The sequence below is a fragment of the Marmota flaviventris genome, chromosome 4, assembly GCF_047511675.1.
Source record: "Marmota flaviventris isolate mMarFla1 chromosome 4, mMarFla1.hap1, whole genome shotgun sequence".
Lineage (NCBI taxonomy): Eukaryota > Metazoa > Chordata > Mammalia > Rodentia > Sciuridae > Marmota > Marmota flaviventris.
Genome location: NC_092501.1, coordinates 55,438,943 through 55,457,582, shown reverse-complemented (window position 1 = coordinate 55,457,582; position 18,640 = coordinate 55,438,943). Strand labels below are relative to the sequence as shown.

The 18,640-nt window shown below is 34.8% G+C and overlaps 1 protein-coding gene across 2 annotated transcripts in view; it reads right to left on the bottom strand.

The window, feature by feature from the left end:
* Ctnna3 (catenin alpha 3) overlaps nucleotides 1–18,640 on the bottom strand; it is a 1,728,170-nt gene that overhangs the window by 1,567,699 nt on the left and 141,831 nt on the right. For both annotated transcript variants that reach the window (XM_027931212.2, XM_027931213.2), the window contains exon 5: nucleotides 7,940–8,059. In XM_027931212.2, coding sequence (XP_027787013.2) covers nucleotides 7,940–8,059 — 120 coding nt within the window. The remainder of the gene's footprint in view (nucleotides 1–7,939; nucleotides 8,060–18,640) is intronic.

Here is an 18,640-nt window from a genome sequence, read left to right as displayed (position 1 = left end):
TATTATATACTTGAAATAGGCTAAGAGTATAGATCTTACATATTGGTATCACAAAAATAATAGCTGTGCGGGTTAATGAAAATTGTAATTAGCTTCATTTTGGTAATCATTTCAATATGCGTAAACACACACACATATATATATACACAAATATATCAAAATATCACAATAACACATAGAATAAAATAATTTTATTTGTCAATTATACTTCAATAAAGATGAAAAATGAACAATAAAATTTGTGATAAAAGATGTTATAAGGGCTGGGATTATAGCTCAGTGATAGAGCATTTGCCTTGCACACATGAGGCCCTGAATTTGATCCTCAGCACCACATAAAATAAATAAATAAATATAAAAATATTTTTAAAAAGATGTTATCATAAAAAATTGTACTACAACTTGAATTTGGTTTTACCCTCAAGGATTCATGTATTGGAGGCCTGTTCCCAAGTGTGACGTGAGAGGTAATGGAACCTTTTAGACATGAGGCCTGGTAAGAGGTCCTTAGATCACTAGGACTCTGCCCTTGAAACACTATAAAACATATTAGAGAATATCACTTTCAGAATTAACTCTTTTGTGACTATAGTATTTCTTTTCAATACCAATCTTTATCAACAATCAGGGACTTAGGTATGTCAATATAAGACATGAACAAATAAGCACAATATTGATGCAAATGTTCCAGCTTTTTACTACCTCTGAAATTTCTATCAGCATTGTAAATTTTAAAACAACCTATAACAAAGCATTAACTATTTCAATAAACAATCCCCACTATAAGCTTCCCACAAGGCAACTATTATACAGTAAACAACCTTGTAAAAATTAATCACTCTTTTCTGGTACAAGAAAACCAACTAGTATATGCTTGATTCAACAGCTTTCTACCCAAGTGCCACCAAGAAACTGAAGTCCAGAGACAACAGATGGAACAGGATAGCAAACCTGAAGACTAAAATATGTCTCTATAATGTTTTTACTTTACTAATTTAATACAAGACACCTACCTACTTGTCATGACTGTGAACTATTCAAAGTGGAAATCAAATATTGGAAGTAGAACAAATGTTTAATAATGCATCATTTTGATCATTCATTTTTAAATAAAGGGTAAAGCTGTTACATAAAAATCCATAAGATTTCTTTCTTCAGACTTTAACTATAGAAAAAGCAATCATCTATAAGGATCTGCAGTTTATGAAGTAGTGAAAATGGTCTGATGGCTATTGCAATAAGAGGAAATGTAAATATTAATTTGGGATCTGCTACTAACTCAGAATAACCTTAACTGATGTATCAAACCTTCTCTCTGTCTCTCTCTATATTACAGAACTGAAAAATAAATGCAACAATCCTTTCCCCTCTTTTGGACAAACAACTCTGTATGAGCAAATAAAAATAGAATTGCATATATGGTGAATAGCATAAAACATGCCTGGGTTTATTTGAGCTTTGGTGTAGCACACTACTTTATAATTCAACAGTTTTAATACCTGTGCAATGAATTTTTAAATGATGTCTGAAATGCTTTGAAATATTCAGAAACAGATTTTAAAACAGCACAATCATTTTACTTGAGTAAATAAGAAACATAATACCATCTAAGACGTGAATACTTTAGCAGTCTTTGGTTCACTTACTCTTAAAAGGAATAATTGAATCAAAACTCTTTCAAGAGAGTTGGATTAATTACAGAGCAAGGAAGGGAAGGATCTTCTCCCAATTGAGCAATTAACATGTTTCATCTACCACAGGCCACTGATGTGAATATACAGCTACAGAGCCACTGTTCTAGAAGCTTAGCATCTCCCCTTAGTGCTTATTCAGTCCAGCTTCCAATTACACTTCTCCTTAGATCGTACTTAATTATCTCCAAATTTATATGTTTCTTAATTTGAAAGGTCTTAAGTAAAATACATTTACAATCTACATTTTAATGTTAATGCCAATGGAAAGTTAGTTCTACCTTACATTGTCCTTTCAGTTGAGCAACTCCCGGGGCAATATTCTTGCATATTCCCTTATCCTACCTGATGCATGACATTTTTCTTGCTATAAGACTTTACTTGGTAGAAGATTACTACTGAAATTTATCAATTTCTTCTTCTCTATATGCTATAATACATCAATATCAGGCCTAGTGCTATGCAGTTTTGTTTTGCTAAGCACTGTTTTCACAGGATTTCTACATAGTTGTCATATCCTCAGGGTTCTTGAGTTCCAGGATAAGCTTAGGATTGTTTTCTATGTGGTCAGGCATTATCCACCTGGAGTTTTTTATTTTTTTTTTTAATTTTAAATATTTAACTGACAAACGTTGAATATATTCAAGAAATATAAATTACTTGAAATTATATATACATTTATACAATATACATATCATATCACCATCCATGCTGAACATAAGATTCCCCAGAACTTAAATCATCTTATAATTGAAAATCTGTACCCTTTGACAAACATCTCCTTACTTTCCTAACCCCCAGCCCCTTTTATTCTCTGCTTCTGTGAGTTTGACTTTTTTTGTGGGGGTGGGGGGGGATTCTGAACATAAGTGTGATTATGCAATCTTTGTCTTTCTCTGTCTGACTTATATCTTTTTTGGCAGGGGGAGGGAGTTACCAGGGATTGAACTCAGGGACACTCAGCCACTGAGCCACATCCCCACCCCTATTTTGTATTTTATTTTGAGACAGAGTCTCACTGAGTTGCTTAGTGCCTCACTGTTGCTGAAGCTGGCTTTGAACTCATAATTCTCCTGTCTCAGCCTCCTCAGCCACTGGGATTGCAGGTATGTGCCACCACACTCTGGCTATCTGGCTTATTTCACTTAATACAATGTTCTCTAGATTCATCCATATTATCACAAACGGATTATTCCCTTCTTTTCTAAGGCTTACTAAACATATTCTATTTATATATATATATATATATATATATATATATATATATATATATATATATATATACATACATACATACATACATAATATAATTTTTTATCTATTCATCAAAAAACTTAATTTGTTTCCATATCTTAGCTATTGTGAATAGTGCTACAATTAATATCGGAGTACAGTTATCTCTTCAAGACACTGATTTCATTTCCTTTGGATATACGCCCAGAAGTGGGATTGCTAGATCATATGGTAATTCTATTATTAATTTTTTTAGGAACTTTCATACTGTTTTCCATATTGACTATACCAATTTACATTACCACCAACAGTGTAAAAAGATACCCTTTTCTCCCTATCATCACCAACTCTTGTCTCTTCTTTCACACCTGCTAAGATGCCTATTGTTAAAAATACAAAAAGAAAGAAGTAAAATTTTTCAACTGAAGGATATAGACCTGCATTCATTTTCACTAAATAAGTTGCATATAATTTATTTCTACTTTTCTTCATTGATAAGGCTTTATTTTAAATTCAATTCCTATTCTACAAGGTATTATAGACACTTCTGGTCTTGGAATTATCCAAGGGGCAACTCCTATCCAGTCTAGTAAAAGAAAAAAAAAACAGTTGTTCATTCCTAAACATCATCACTAAAGTAAGGATCAAATTGTACTGAACAATACCATCTGGAAGAACAAAGGAAGTCTAGATACATAGGATGTAATTATTACAAGTTGGACTTTGGCCAAAATATTGGGTCTAAAACCCTATTTCCCCCACGGACTGCCATGGCACAAGAACGTGGGCTTTTCATTTCACTGTCCATCACGAGAGGTCTTTGTAGACACTTATTAGAACCAAATGTTGCAACTTCCTTCTTGAGACATATCATTTTTTCTAGAACAGATCACCAACTACTAGACTACAGATATTCAAAAACACTTAGTCCTATATGTGCAGAACAGCACTGAACCTTATGTGTAGTACAAAATTATATAAAAGAGAGAAAATATCCTTATAGAAATTGTACACTATTTAGGAAAAAGGCTTTTGAGAATAACTCAAAACAACATTATGATAGCTACCACATTAGGTGCTTTGCCAAGTCCTTTGTACACTTTAAAGGACTTACTTTATACTTTGTATATAATTTTTTTTCAGAACATGCTGTAAATTAGGAGTTATCTTCTTTGTGTTTTATATGTAGAAACTTGGTGCCCAAGGGAGTACAAACATTACAACTAGGTTTGGCTAACCATGAAGCCCACATTCTAACTTTTGCATTACGTGTATTCTCATTGAGTAAATCATCAATCAGATGCTAAACTGTTAAAAACTGTAAGACACAGATAAAAGCTAAAAGTGGATAAAAAAAGAATGAAGAGTTTACATATTGGCTAGAGGTCACAGGGTGTGGGGTCAGGAAGAAGAAAGTCTTCAGTTTAACTTTGAAGGAAAATTAGTAGTTAAATAAACAAATAGAAAGAGACTGTGTACTCTTAATACCAAGTTACATAAATGTTATACAAAGGTCAGAAGGCAAAAACAATAGTCCATGATCAGGGAGAGAAGAATTGGCAATATGTGATATGTTTGAAAATGGATGTGTACCTGAAGCACAGTATTTTAATTTTCAAACAATGTTTTAAATTTGCTTCAGTCTATATCATGTTCAACTCAATATGTCAACTTTAATTTATATTAAAGAACTTCAGAAGCCTCTGGAAATGGGATGTGTTTTATATTATTATTATAAGTATTAAGGGTAGAAGAAGAGAGGAAGAATTAAATTAGAATCTAGATTATCAAATCTTATTTTATTTTACTCTACAGAATGAAAGCCCCCAAGAAAACATTTTGATTTATAACTTCTCAAATTAATACATAGGTCTGGAATCTCTATAATAGCTGGAGATTACTATTTTCATTCCTTTGTAGCACCAAGCAGGAGGATAAAAACCAAACAGTCAAAGCAGATAAACTCCAAGATTGTATCTCCAAGTAGTGAGAATTGAAAGAGCTTCCAGATTTTCATGTTAATTCTGCTTTGCCATTCATTTCTTTCAGGCTAACTAGTCTCTGGACACCCACTCCCTCATCTATCACAGCCTCCTCTCTCACTTTTTCCAATCAAAGCTATTTTGAACATTAGTCTTTTTTAAAGGAGGAAACTATAGAGATGCTTGTGCCCTGACCCAAGGACTAGCTTAAGTTCATGCCTAGACAAGAAAAACAGTAACTTAAAAAAAAAAAATTTAATGAAGCAAAGTACTCCAGGGGTCTATCTGGTACTGGGAAAGAAATGATTCAAAAACAAGTTGAATTATATAGCTCAGAAGTAGAGTTTTTGCCTCACATACATGAGCCCTGGGTTCAATCCCCAGCACTGAAAAAAAAAAAAAAAAAAAAAAAAAAATATATATATATATATATACATACATATACACACACATACAAATATATAATTACATAAAATGTATATACATAATTATATACAAATTATATACGAAATATATATAATTCAGAGCTAAGGTAACATTGGCATTTTCTGTTTCTTGGAAGAAGTAAATAGAGAAATTAAATATGTTAGAAGAAAACCTAAAATAAAACAATGCAGAGAGCACTCTGTTAGCCTTTGGCATATAGAAAGCTCAGAGCTAAAGCCCTTCTAAATTTTAAAAGTGAAACAAACACATTGATTGTAGTTGCCTATAATCTGAGGATAAAGTTTTGGCTGCTTCTTCATTCATAGGAATACAACCACCAATAATATTTATTATTTGCCATGAGTCAGACATGTGAGCCTAGAGAGGATACAGCACTGAAGATCATGAAACTAACAAGTCTCTGTCCTTATGCAGCTTACATTCTGCCACAATAAAGAATGATAAATATGATCCGACTGAGAAATGACCCATGACTAATTCATAGTACAAAGAATATGCCATATAACAAAGAAACTTTCTTGTTGAATTAGCAATTTTACAGAGACCTGTATCTTTTCCAGTAGGAGAAAAACAATTTCTACTATGTGTTTACTAGGTTTTTGAAGTTTTAAAAGAAATGGTCGGGAGAGAAAAGACAAATTCCAATAAGTCAAAGAACAGTTGATGTTCTGACTCTTTGAACACTGTACATCTAGGATAGATGACACTCCAGGTTTGAATTGGCTTCATGCCTTATTATCCCAACAACAATAAGAGTTACTTAACTCTATCAATACTTTGCTCATCTGTAAAATGGTTCTAATAAAACTAATCCCACTATATCACTGTAAATATTTAGTAAATTAATGTTTTAGTCCTATTATGTGACATATAGTTGTCATTTAATTAAAAAGCATATAAGATTTATATATACATGTATAAACACTACACATGTCCCTATTTCCTCATGCACATGCAGTTTACTTATGCACCCTCAATGCCATTCAGCAAGAGTTCTACTCTTCTGCCCTTGAAATATTCACCTTTTTCCAAATTCACAATTAGCTAATGTAAGAATCTAATCACTGAAAATGTGTTAAAGAGAAAGGATAAAGAAGAGGACAGTAACTACTGCCTGCCAACTTAAATACCCCTTGGTGGTAAAATATGATCTTGGAAACAAAACTGTATTAAAAATTGCATAGGCCAGAGTAGTGACTCACAGAGTGAATTTTAAGCAGCAGCCTCTGGGAACTTACTATAGTAGCTCTCAGTAACTGTGACTACTTCTGCTATGCATGGTAATACATGGACCAGCATTGATTTCTTTAAAATAATATAATGAATTAATATTGTATCATTTTTCATATAAATTAAAGTATGTGTAGAAATTATTCATTTACCCTGGAACATTCTGTAAAATATATATATATATATATATATATATATATATATATATATATATATATATATATATATATATATATAACACCTAGGAAATGATGAAAAAAAGGTTAAATGTCCACATAACCTCTGAGATAGAGCAAAAACCTAACACACAATTCTTTTCTCAGGCTAATATTTCTAAACCATATCATGTTTAATTAATAAGGTTTAACAAAATATAGGAAGTCCTGCTTTGAAAACCCCAATTGAAACACTCTAACACTTGTGAATTAGACAACGGCAAGAATGTCACACCCTTTGCCACACTAACAGGAAATATTCTTAAGTGAAAGATTCAGTGGCTGACCATGCAAGTCAGTTATTTAGTCATTTTTCTAGATGCTATCTATCACTGAGCACATTCCCAAACTTCATGCAACCTAATTTAAACTTCTCACTGTCCTGATCAGAAGAAACAGTTGACCAAAGAAAAACCTTAACAATCCTGACACCTAGTGGCTGTAAAGAAACTCAAGAAGATCTAGATGGGAAGAATGGTTATCTACTGTGACAATACCTCCAAAACCCACAAAAAGTAATCATTGTGAATATTAATTTTATAAAACATCAACTCTCAAAGAAACCTTGTAGTTTATTTTTGTTTTGGATTTGTCTTAATATCTATACAGGAGGCAAAAAATGCGTTCATTAATTATGTTAAGTATATTTTCCTTTAACCTTCCACATTTGTAAATGTTAACTCATCTTCAGAGATTAAAAAAGAAAACTAAAAGTCAACTCAAGTTTTGACAGATTTATGACATTTTTACTTAATTCTTTATGTATATGCACAGCCTTTTCCTGGTCTTTGAGTGATTTTCCTTTTCAGGTATGCCATGGCAATTATAAAAGACATCTGACCAAGCCAACTGAGGCATCATTAGTCAAAGGGTAGCTAGACTTTCACAAACCAGCAGGAATTTTCTTTAAAAGAGGTACAAGAACACATGTGGAAATCCCTATCGTACACATCTAAAAATAAGGACCACACTGAACACTGCATGAAGTTGTATGAACACAGCAGATCAGATCAGCACAAGCTATTTCTACCCCAACCATTAGAAGGTATGTCTCCCCAGACTTGCCTGCCCCTCTGACAAGAAAGACAACAGGAATTCTAAAGTGTCCACCACTTCTACAAAGGAAGGTATTGACTCCTACCTGCTGACGTTTGAAAGCCAAGTAATCCAGATCTTCCAGCTCCTTCCCAAGCTTCTGGTAGGTTTTCTGTAGGTCAGATTTGTTGGAAACATTTTTAAGGCACTCAAGTGTTCTTTGAAACTGAAAATGAAAAAAGAAAGCACATCGTTAGGATAACAGCACATTTTTCTCAGTTTCCCAGATAGCTAACACAGAGAGTCAATAATGAGCCTCAGTTTCTCCTATCTATATCTATAATGTATAGATAACAAATGCTATATAATTATCTTTTGGTGAAATAATTAGGGACAATTATAAAGAGTTAATAACTGCATTCTAAGTACAAACAATGTTGTTGCATAAATGATAAGCCTGTTAGTCCTCACTCTAACAAAAACAGCATGCTTTTATTTAAAAAAAACCTTCCATGTTTTAGGATACATTGCTGTTATTTTAAAGAAAAACATCATAATGAATGAATAATTCCAACTCATAACGAGGAAGCATTAAAAGAGCTTTAACATTCTAGTTAAGGGGAAAAAATCATATAAAGGTAGCTGCTTGAATGCTATTTTGCTGTAATGGAATGAGGTCTAACTTGCCTCTGTAGAAAATCTATGTAGAATAGGTCATCCAGCAAACTTCAGAAAAGAATATCTCTCAGAGACTATATTTTGAGAAGGAAAACTAATACTTTGATGATCAAAGCATATGTGACATGTTCAGCAAAACTTATTCATTCTATAACACAGATGAGTTATGAAGTCAGTTCTGCTGAATCAGAATGATCTTGTTCATTTTTAAATCAGATACTAGATAAATACAAAGGTGACAAATTACATAGATCACAGAATACTGTCTGCTACTAATAATTAATTAAGCAAAGGGAGCTCACAAGAAATTGAATTCCTGGTTTATTTTAGTAAATTGGAACACACTTTGTAGGGTTAGTGATTGAAAATGTCAAGTAATATAATTTGAAAGATGTTTGGGATTTGCTCTTTCCTTATGTCATTTATTTCCCATGTTCTGTGTTATTGATAGACTTCCACAGATAAAGACTTCACCATCTTAAACACACCAAAATTCCACTGTGACTATGATGCCGTAAGACAGGCTAATGAGATTTTATAGAATACATTTAAATTTCCAGGGAAATAAATTGACCCTTACTGTATATATCTATGGATCAAGTCATATTAAAATGGCATTCTATGAAATTAAATTCTCAATTTCATGAAAGCAACATGTTCATCTCAATCCAAGATGATAGAGGAAAAAGAAATAGAAAATAATACTACAGAACTAAGCCTCCATAGCAGAACAGCAAAATATAATCAATAAATAATCATTTATAACCTACTCTGCTCAAGGCACAATGAATATAAGATTTCCTACCCTAAAGGAATTTACAGATTAGAGGGGAAACTAGACATGAAACTTAGAAATGGGAAGGACACTGACATTTATTGAATGCCTATTTAGCCCCAGGTAGTTTGTGCTTTCCAAATTACTCCTCACAAGAATGACCAGAATTCTATTTCTATTCCCATCTACAAGTGAGTAAACTGGGACTCAGAAAGTTCGATTGAACAAGGGTTTTACTACAATGTCTATGCTTTTTCTACCCTACCATTAAATCTAACACAAGGCAAAGTAGTAAAGACAGTGCAAAACAGAGATAAAAGTAACATGCGGTGAAAATTCAAAAAACCCAGTGAGCCTGATTGAGGGACAGAGGACAGATATAGAAGACATCAGGGAATCTGAATTGGACAACAAAGAATAGGCAGACTTTTCACAGTCTGAAAAAGTCTATCTAGGGTCTACCTATCAGTTTCAACATAGGGAAAACCTGATCGTTTTCCCTCTCTTGTAACATAACAAACAAGTTCTTTTCAAAATAATTTATTAACCTTTATATTAAATATTTATCATGTTGTATAATCATTTCTGTGCCTTGCCCATTTCTTGTTCTCTTCTGTTTAAATAAAAATAATTCCAGATCTAAGATTTTAAAGAATTTAAGTAATTTTATCTTTTAATTAATACAAGATATTTTACCAACTAATCCATTTAATTCTAAAGCATTTTTTATCCCTTGTACTTATTTCTTAGAGACTAAGAAATATTAGCTCTACTTCTTAAATATTTCTTCTTCACATTTCTCTTTGAGCTTTACATAACTCCAAATGGGAACTTTAGAGGAAATATGCTTGTAAGAGTTCAAAATAAGAAACATACACAAACACACACAAAAAAAAATACTTTCAGATAATTTACCATGGTCAAAGAAAAAAAGGAAGAAAATCCAATAATACATCATCATTGAGAGTATTTTAACTAAAGGTTGGAGTTTGCATAATGGGGAGATTTTAGCTTGAACTGTTTATCAGGACTTATAGCTTTCATTTATTGATACTAAAGAGCTCAAAAACTACAATAATTCATTCATTTAAGTAGATTGCTTTAACATAAAATAACAAATAATTGACAAGGAGATGTCATACAAAATCTGCACTATAACTTTGAGTTAGATTCCTATTAAACACACCCCACCCAAAACTACCCACATACACATTTGAAGTACTAAAGATAAAAGCAATAGTTTTCCTTTGCAGATGAAGCTGAAGTACAGATAGTAAAATGAAGATTGGTTGAAATATACAACTCCTAAAAGAAAATGTAGGGTCAATACTCCAGCATATAGGCAGAGGCAACAACTCTCAAAAGGACCCCTAAAGCTCAGTAAATAATGCCAAGAGTTAATAAATTGAATGGAATCAAATAAAAAGTTTCTGCACAGCAAAGTAAACAATCAAGACTGTGAAGAGGAGGGACAAGATGGCAGATAAGAGTGAGGCAGCATTTCTCCAAGTTTGGCTAACCAGAAATCAAGCAATGGGAATACTGCTTCTCCCTGAAGCTTAGAGTGAAAAATCCTGAGACTGGAGGGGAAGTCTGCCCTAGCTGAACCACAGACTGTTCAATTCATTAAACAGATCTAAAAGAAGGTTGCCCTGAGTTTATCTCTGTCAGCAGAGAGCCGATCCAGGAGCCACTTTGGAACTACAGTTTAGCAGCACAAACAGGAACTGGAAACCCAGATCTGAGTTCACAGCTATGTCGCATGAAGACTTAACTGCGCCTAATAAGCCCATGGGAAATCAGAAACTAAAAGCATTTTCCCAGTGGAAACACAAATTGGATATGCCAGAGAGAACTCGTCTCTCCCCAACCCTGTGAGTCCTGAGGCTCTCAGGAGCTAACAAGGCTAGCTACAGTGGGTTAGGAAGTTGGAAGAGTGGGTATGGGGGCACATGGCTCCCAATTTTCCCAGCTAAGCAGTCCCAGCAACTGCCCAGTCTGGCACCCACTGAGTTCCCAGGATCCACCCAGACTGGCACCTGCTAGGTCCCAGGACCATCCCAGTCCCTGGAGCCCTCCTTGGACTAGCACCCCACTGGGTCCCTGGGTCCCCAGTGCCCACCAGGTCCAGTTACCAGTCCAGCATCTGCCCAAGCCCCCCACCTTCCATCCCCCAATGCCCTGGCCTCCCACCTAGCTCACCACTCTGCCTACTAGGCCCACAGCTTTGCCACAGGCCCATAACCCAACCTGCCAGGCCACCACTTCACTGCCAGTCCTGCCCAGCTCAGCCCACAGCTTTTTGCGGCAAACAAGGCCCATCTCCTGGCCCTGATCCACCAGGCCCAGGCCACGTAGGCCACCAGACATAACCACCCAATCATAGCCCAGCCTGCCTGGCCCACAACTTTGCAGCCAAGCGCACCTGACCCAGCAAGCCACTTCTCCCCTAGGCCCACCCAGCTTGAAGCTTTGCTGCCTAGCCTTCCCAGTGTATACTGGCTAGGCCTGCCCAACAAGCCACTATACCACCTGGCCCAGCCAGCCACTTTACCACCCTGCCTACAACCCAACCAGCCCACACCAATCTCCCAAGAAGGGAAGTTGGGAAGTCTTAAACCCCAAACTTCAACTCAGTAAGCAAAAAAATAAAAAGGTAGGACTCTTCCCAAGGCCCACCCTTCCATGCTTAGTTCATACCTCAAGAATAAATTAAAAGAATATATACTACAGAGCTATAGTAACAAAAAAGGCATAGCACTGACACAAAAACATACTGGTAGACCAATGGAACAGAATAGAAGACACAGAGACACACCCACATAAATACAGTTATCTCATACTAGACAAAGGCACCATTAACATATACTGGAGAAAAGATAGCCTCTTCAACAAATGGTGCTGGGGAAACTGGAAATCCATATGTAATAAAATGAAATTAGACCCCTATCTCTCACCCTGCCCAAAAATCAACTCAAAGTGAATCAAAGATCTAGGCACTAGACCAGAGACCTTGTGCCTACTAGAAGAAAATGTAGGCCCAAATCTCTATCATGTTAGCTTAGGAACCAAATTCCTCAATAAGACTCCTAAAGTACAAGAAATCAAGAATCAATAAATGGTATTGTATCAAACTAAAAAGCTTTTTCACAGCAAAGGAAACAAGCAAGAACACAAAGAGAAAGCCTGCAGAACAGGAGAAAATCTTTGCCACCTGCACCTCAGATAGAGCATTAATCTCCTGGATGTATAAAGAACTCAAAAAACTTAATACTAGAAAAACAAATAACCCAGTCAATAAATGGGCAAAGGAACCGAACAGACACTTCACAGAAGAAGAAATACAACTGATCAACATATATATGAAAAAATGTTCAACATCTCTAGCAATTAGAGAAATATAAATTAAAATTACACTAAGATTCCATCTCACTCCAGTCAGAATGGCAATTATCAAGAATGCACGTAACAATAAATGTTGAAGAGCATGTGGGGGAAAAAGTTCACTCGTATATTGCTGGTAGGACTGAAAACCTGGTGTACCACTCTGGAAAGCAGTATGGATATTCCTCAGAAAACTTGGAACAGAGCCACAATTTGACCCTATTATTGCACTCCTCGGTATATACACAAAGGACTTAAAAATCAGCATACTACAGTGATGTGGTCACATCAATGTTTATAGCAGCTGAATTCACAATAGCTTAGGTGCCCTTCAACAGATGAATAAAGAAAACATAGTATATATACACAATGGAATATTGCTCAACCACATGGAAGAATGAAATTTGCCAATGAATGGTAAGTGAAATTAACCAATATCAAAAACCCAAAAGCCAAATGTTCTGATTAGTGTATACACAGCAAGAGGGGAAGAGAAGTTCATTGTATTAGACAAAGGGGAATGAAGGGTAGGTGGGGGGACAGGAATAGGAAAGACAGTAGAATGAATTGGATATAACTTTCCTATGCTCATATATGAATACAAAACCAATGAAATTTCACGTTGTGTACAACTACAAGAATGATATCCTAATTAGAATAAACTATATTCCATGTATGTATAATATGTCAAAATATACTCTACTGTAGAGATTCAGACAATGGAAATATACGAGGAAGCATTCCTCTGGTGAGCAAATTCCCCGGGGGGTAACTGGCACTCTGTTTCCCAGGCTTGGAATTCTGGGCAGTTTCTTCTAGAAGCTAGTAAGATAACTAATACAGTTGCAGTATCTAGTTTATGGTAATATCCTTCGTGAAGAGGCTCTGTGCTAGAGTCTTATCAGCCTGGACCTTGATTTCAGACATTCAGCTCCTGGAAATAAAGGAACACCAAACAATAAAGTAATTATGGCACTAGTGACCTAAAGTAACCTATTGATATAAATAAAGCTTGACAGTTTGGCCTCTCTGCCATTTTGCCATCTTTTCTGCCTCTGCATCTTGTCTCTGCGTCTCTTTTATTTTCCTTATACTCTACTGTCATGTATATTTAAAAAGAACAAATTTTAAAAGTAATGTGAAGACAGAACCCATAGAATGGGAGAAAAGTTTTGCTAGTTACTCTTCTGACAGAGGATTAATATGTGGAATATATAAAGAACTTTAAAAACTTAGCACCAAAAAAAACCCAATTAATAAATTAATAAATACCAAGAAGAGCATGGAATAAGATATTTCAAGCTCTAAAAGAAAACAATTGCCAACCAAGATTGCTGTACTCAGCAAGCTCTCTTTAACATTCAAAGGGGAATTACAAACCTTCCATGACAAGGATTAACAAAAAGAATACTAAGCCAGCACTATACAGAATACTTAAAGATACATAGAAGATCCCAAAAACAAACCCCAAACTCTCAAATGAATGACAATCAATAGAAGACAAACTAAATGAAAACCAAAACATAATTAAATGCAACAAGTGGCAGCAAACCACAAACACATAGCCGTAATAACACTGAATAGAAATGGTCACAACTCCCCAATTAAAAAATGTAGATTAAGAGAATGGATTTTAAAAAATCCAACCATATGCTGTTTGCAAGAGACTCATCTCATAGGTAAGGACACTCACAGGCTGAAGGTAAAAGGAAGGAAAAAATATTTCATGCCAACAGACTTCAAAAACAAGGCAGGAGTAACAATTCTCATATATGACAAAACTGACTTCAAGCAAAAATTAATCAGAAGAGACAGGGCCATCACATCTTAGTAAAGGGAATAATGCAACAAGAAGAAATAAATATAGTTAACACATGTATCCCAAATGTTAACACACCCAATTACATTTAAAAAATACTCATTGATATTAAATCCCAGATAATCCCAATATAATAATACTGGAATATTTCAATGCACTCTTATCATGAATAGACAGGTCATCAAAGCATAAAATCAATAAAGATATATCCAATCCAAATAATAATATAAATCAAATGGACCTAATAGACATCTACATATTATTTCACCCCAAAACAGTTAAACTTACCTTCTTCTCAGCAGCTTATTGAACATTCTTCAAAATAGACCATATTTTAGGTCATAATGTTCCTCTAAGTAAATACAAAAATGCTGATATAATCCAATGCATCATATTGGATCATAATGGAATGAAACTAGAAATCAACAGCAAGAAAAATAACAGAAACCACAAAAATATATGAAGATTAAACAATATACTTTTAAATGAAGAATAAATTAAAGAATAAATGAGAGAAGAAATCAAGAAATTCTTAGAAACAAATGAAAACAAAGATACAACATATCAAATCTCTGTAATAGTATGAAAGCAGTACTAATTAAATTTTTTTGTACCAGGGATTGAATCTAGAGGCACTTAATCACAGGGCCACAATCCCAGCCCTTTTTCTATTTTTTTTTTTTTTTTTTTGTATTTTGAGTCAGAGCCTCACTAAGTTGCTCAGGCTGGCCATGAACTTGTGATACTCCTGCCTCAGCCTCCCAAGCCACTGAGATTATAGATGTGCACCACCATGCCCTGCCTAAGAAGAAAATTTATTACATTAAACACCTACATTAAAAATATAGAGAGATCCCAAATAAATAGCTTATGCTCCACCTCAAGGCCTCAGAAAAAGAACAAACTAACCCTAAAACCAGTAGAAGACAGAAAAAAGTAAAGATCAGAGCCAAAATTAATGAAAGTGAGAATAATGAAACAATACATAGGATCAATGCAACAAAAGTTAGTTTGTTTTTTATTTAAGATTAGTTAGCCAAATGAACCAAAAGAAAGAAAGAGGACCCAAACAACAAAATTGGACATGACAAAGGAGATATTACCACAGACAATTCCGAAATCAAGAAGATCATTAGAAACTATTTAAAAAATTTATATTCCAATAAACTGTAAAATCTTGAAGACATTGACTAATATGTAGATACTTATGACCTGCCCAAATTGAATCAGGAAGATATAGAAAACATAAACTGACCAATGAAATTGAAAAAACAATCAAAAACCTACCAATGAAGAAAAGTCCAAGACCAGATGGATTCTCAGCTGAGTTTTATCAGACATTTACTGAAGAACTAACACAAGTCTTCCTCAATTTATTCCATAAAATTGAAAGGGAGAGAATACTCCCAAATACATTCTATGAAGCTACTATAACCCTGATACCAAACCAGAAAAAGATACATGTAGGAAAGAAAACTACAGACCAATATCCCTGATGAACATCAATGCAAAAATTCTCAATAAAATATTAGTAAACTGCATTTAAAAATGTATTAGGAATCCTACATCACATGGAGAATAAACAATATACTACTGAATGAACAAAGGGTTACAGAAGACATCAAAGAGGAAATTAAAAAATTCTTAGAGGTAAATGAAAATTCAAACACAACATATCGAAATCTCTGGGACACTATGAAAGCAGAACTAAGAGGAAAATTCATTTCATGGAGTTCATTCCTTAAAAGAAGGAAAAGCTGTGGTGAAGCCCCTGGCCCTAAACAGGGAAAAGAATAAGTTCCCTGTCCCTTGTTTCGCATGTAAAGGCGAGAAAACCACCGAAGTCTGAATTAGCCTTGTGGGCTTCCACCGAAGTCTGAATCAGTCTTATGGGCTTCCTGTCTATCTGCCCTCACAGAGAGCCTGGGACAGATTGTACCTACTGATTAGCTGGCACAGCTGAGCCTTACATGAGCACCCTGCAAAACCAGACCTAGTTTGCTTAAAGCTGCCTGAAACCGCTTCCTGCAGTAAAGAATGCGTGTATGTGTGTGTATGCTTAACCCAGAGTATGGGAGGATATATAAAAGGGGGGGAAAAATAAAATCTCTCTCTCCTGGATGAAGAACCTTGGTGTCCTGTGTCTTTTAACCTCGCCGTCCCTCGCCGGACTCGGCTCCCTTGGCCGGACGCGGCAAAAAGCCAACAAATAAATGACCTCACACTACACCTCGAAGCCTTAAAAAAAGAAGAACAAATCAGCAGCAAATAGAGTAGAAGGCAAGAAATAATTAACATTAGAGCTGAAATCAATGAAATCGAAACAAAAGAAACAATCGAAAAAATTGACAAAACTAAAAGTTGGTTCTTTGAAAAAATAAATAAGATTGATAGACCACTAGCCATGCTAACAAAGAGAAGAAGAGAGAGAACCCAAATTACTAGCTTACAGGATGAAAAAGGCAACATCACAACAGACACTTCAGAAATATAGAAGATAATTAGAAATTATTTTGAAACCCTATACTCTAATAAAATAGAGGATAGAGAAGGTATTGATAAATTCCTTAAGGCATATGAGCTACCCAGATTGAGTCAGGATGATATAAACTACCTAAACAGACCAATATCAAGTGAGGAAATAGAAGAAGCCATCAAAAGACTACCAACCAAGAAAAGCCCAGGACCTGACGGATATACAGCAGAGTTTTACAAGAACTTTAAAGAAGAACTAATACCAATACTCCACAATCTATTTCAGGAGACAGAAACAGAGGGAGTACTTTCAAATTCATTCTATGAGGCCAACATCACCCTGATTCCAAAACCAGATAAAGACACTTCAAAGAAAGAAAACTTCAGACCAATATCCCTAATGAATTTAGATGCAAAAATCCTCAATAAAATTCTGGCAAATCGGATACAAAAACATATCAAAAAGATCGTGCACCATGACCAAGTGGGATTCATCCCTGGCAAGGCTGGTTCAATATACGGAAATCAATAAATGTAATTCACCACATCAATAGACTTAAAGATAAGAACCATATGATCATCTCAATAGATGCTGAAAAAGCATTCGACCAAATACAGCATCCCTTTATGTTCAAAACTCTAGAAAAATTAGGGATAACAGGAAATTACCTCAATATGGTAAAAGCTATATATGCTAAGCCTCAGGCTAGCATCATTCTAAATGGAGAAAAATTGAAGGCATTCCCTTTAAAATCTGGAACAAGACAGGGATGCCCTCTCTCACCATTTCTATTCAACATAGTTCTTGAAACACAAGCCAGAGCAATTAGACAGACGAAAGAAATTAAAGGCATAAATATAGGAAAAGAAGACTTAAATTAGCACTATTTGCCGATGACATGATCCTATACCTAGCAGACCCAAAAAATTCAACCAAGAAACTTCTAGAACTAGTAAATGAATTCAGCAAAGTGGCAGGATATAAAATTAATACCAATAAATCAAAGGCATTCCTGTATATCAGTGACAAATTCTCTGAAATGGAAATGAGGACAACTACTCCATTCACAATATCCTCAAAAAAAATAAAATACCTGAGAATCAACTTAACAAAAGAGGTGAAAGAGATATACAATGAAAACTACAGAATCCTGAAGAAAGAAATAGAAGAAGACCTTAGAAAATGCAAGGATTTACCTTGCTCATGGATTGATAGAATTCATATTATTAAGATGGCCATATTACCAAAAGCACTTTACAGATTCAATTCAATTCCCATCAGAATCCCAATGACATTCCTTGCAGAAATAGAAAAATCAATCATGAAATTCATCTGGAAAAACAAGAGACCCAGAATAGCTAAAGTAATTCTAAGCAGGAAGAGTGAAATTGGTGGTATCGCGATTCCAGATTTTAAACTATACTATAGAGCAATAGTAACAAAAACAGCATGGTACTGGCACCAAAACAGTCTGGTAGACCAATGGTACAAAATAGAGGACACAGAGACAAATCCACAAAATTACAACTACCTTATATTAGACAAAGGTGCTAAAACCATGCAATGGAGAAAGGATAGCGTCTTCAACAAATGGTGCTGGGAGAACTGGAAATCCATATGCAACAAAATGAAATTGAATCCCTTTCTCTCACCATGCACAAAAGTCAACTCAAAA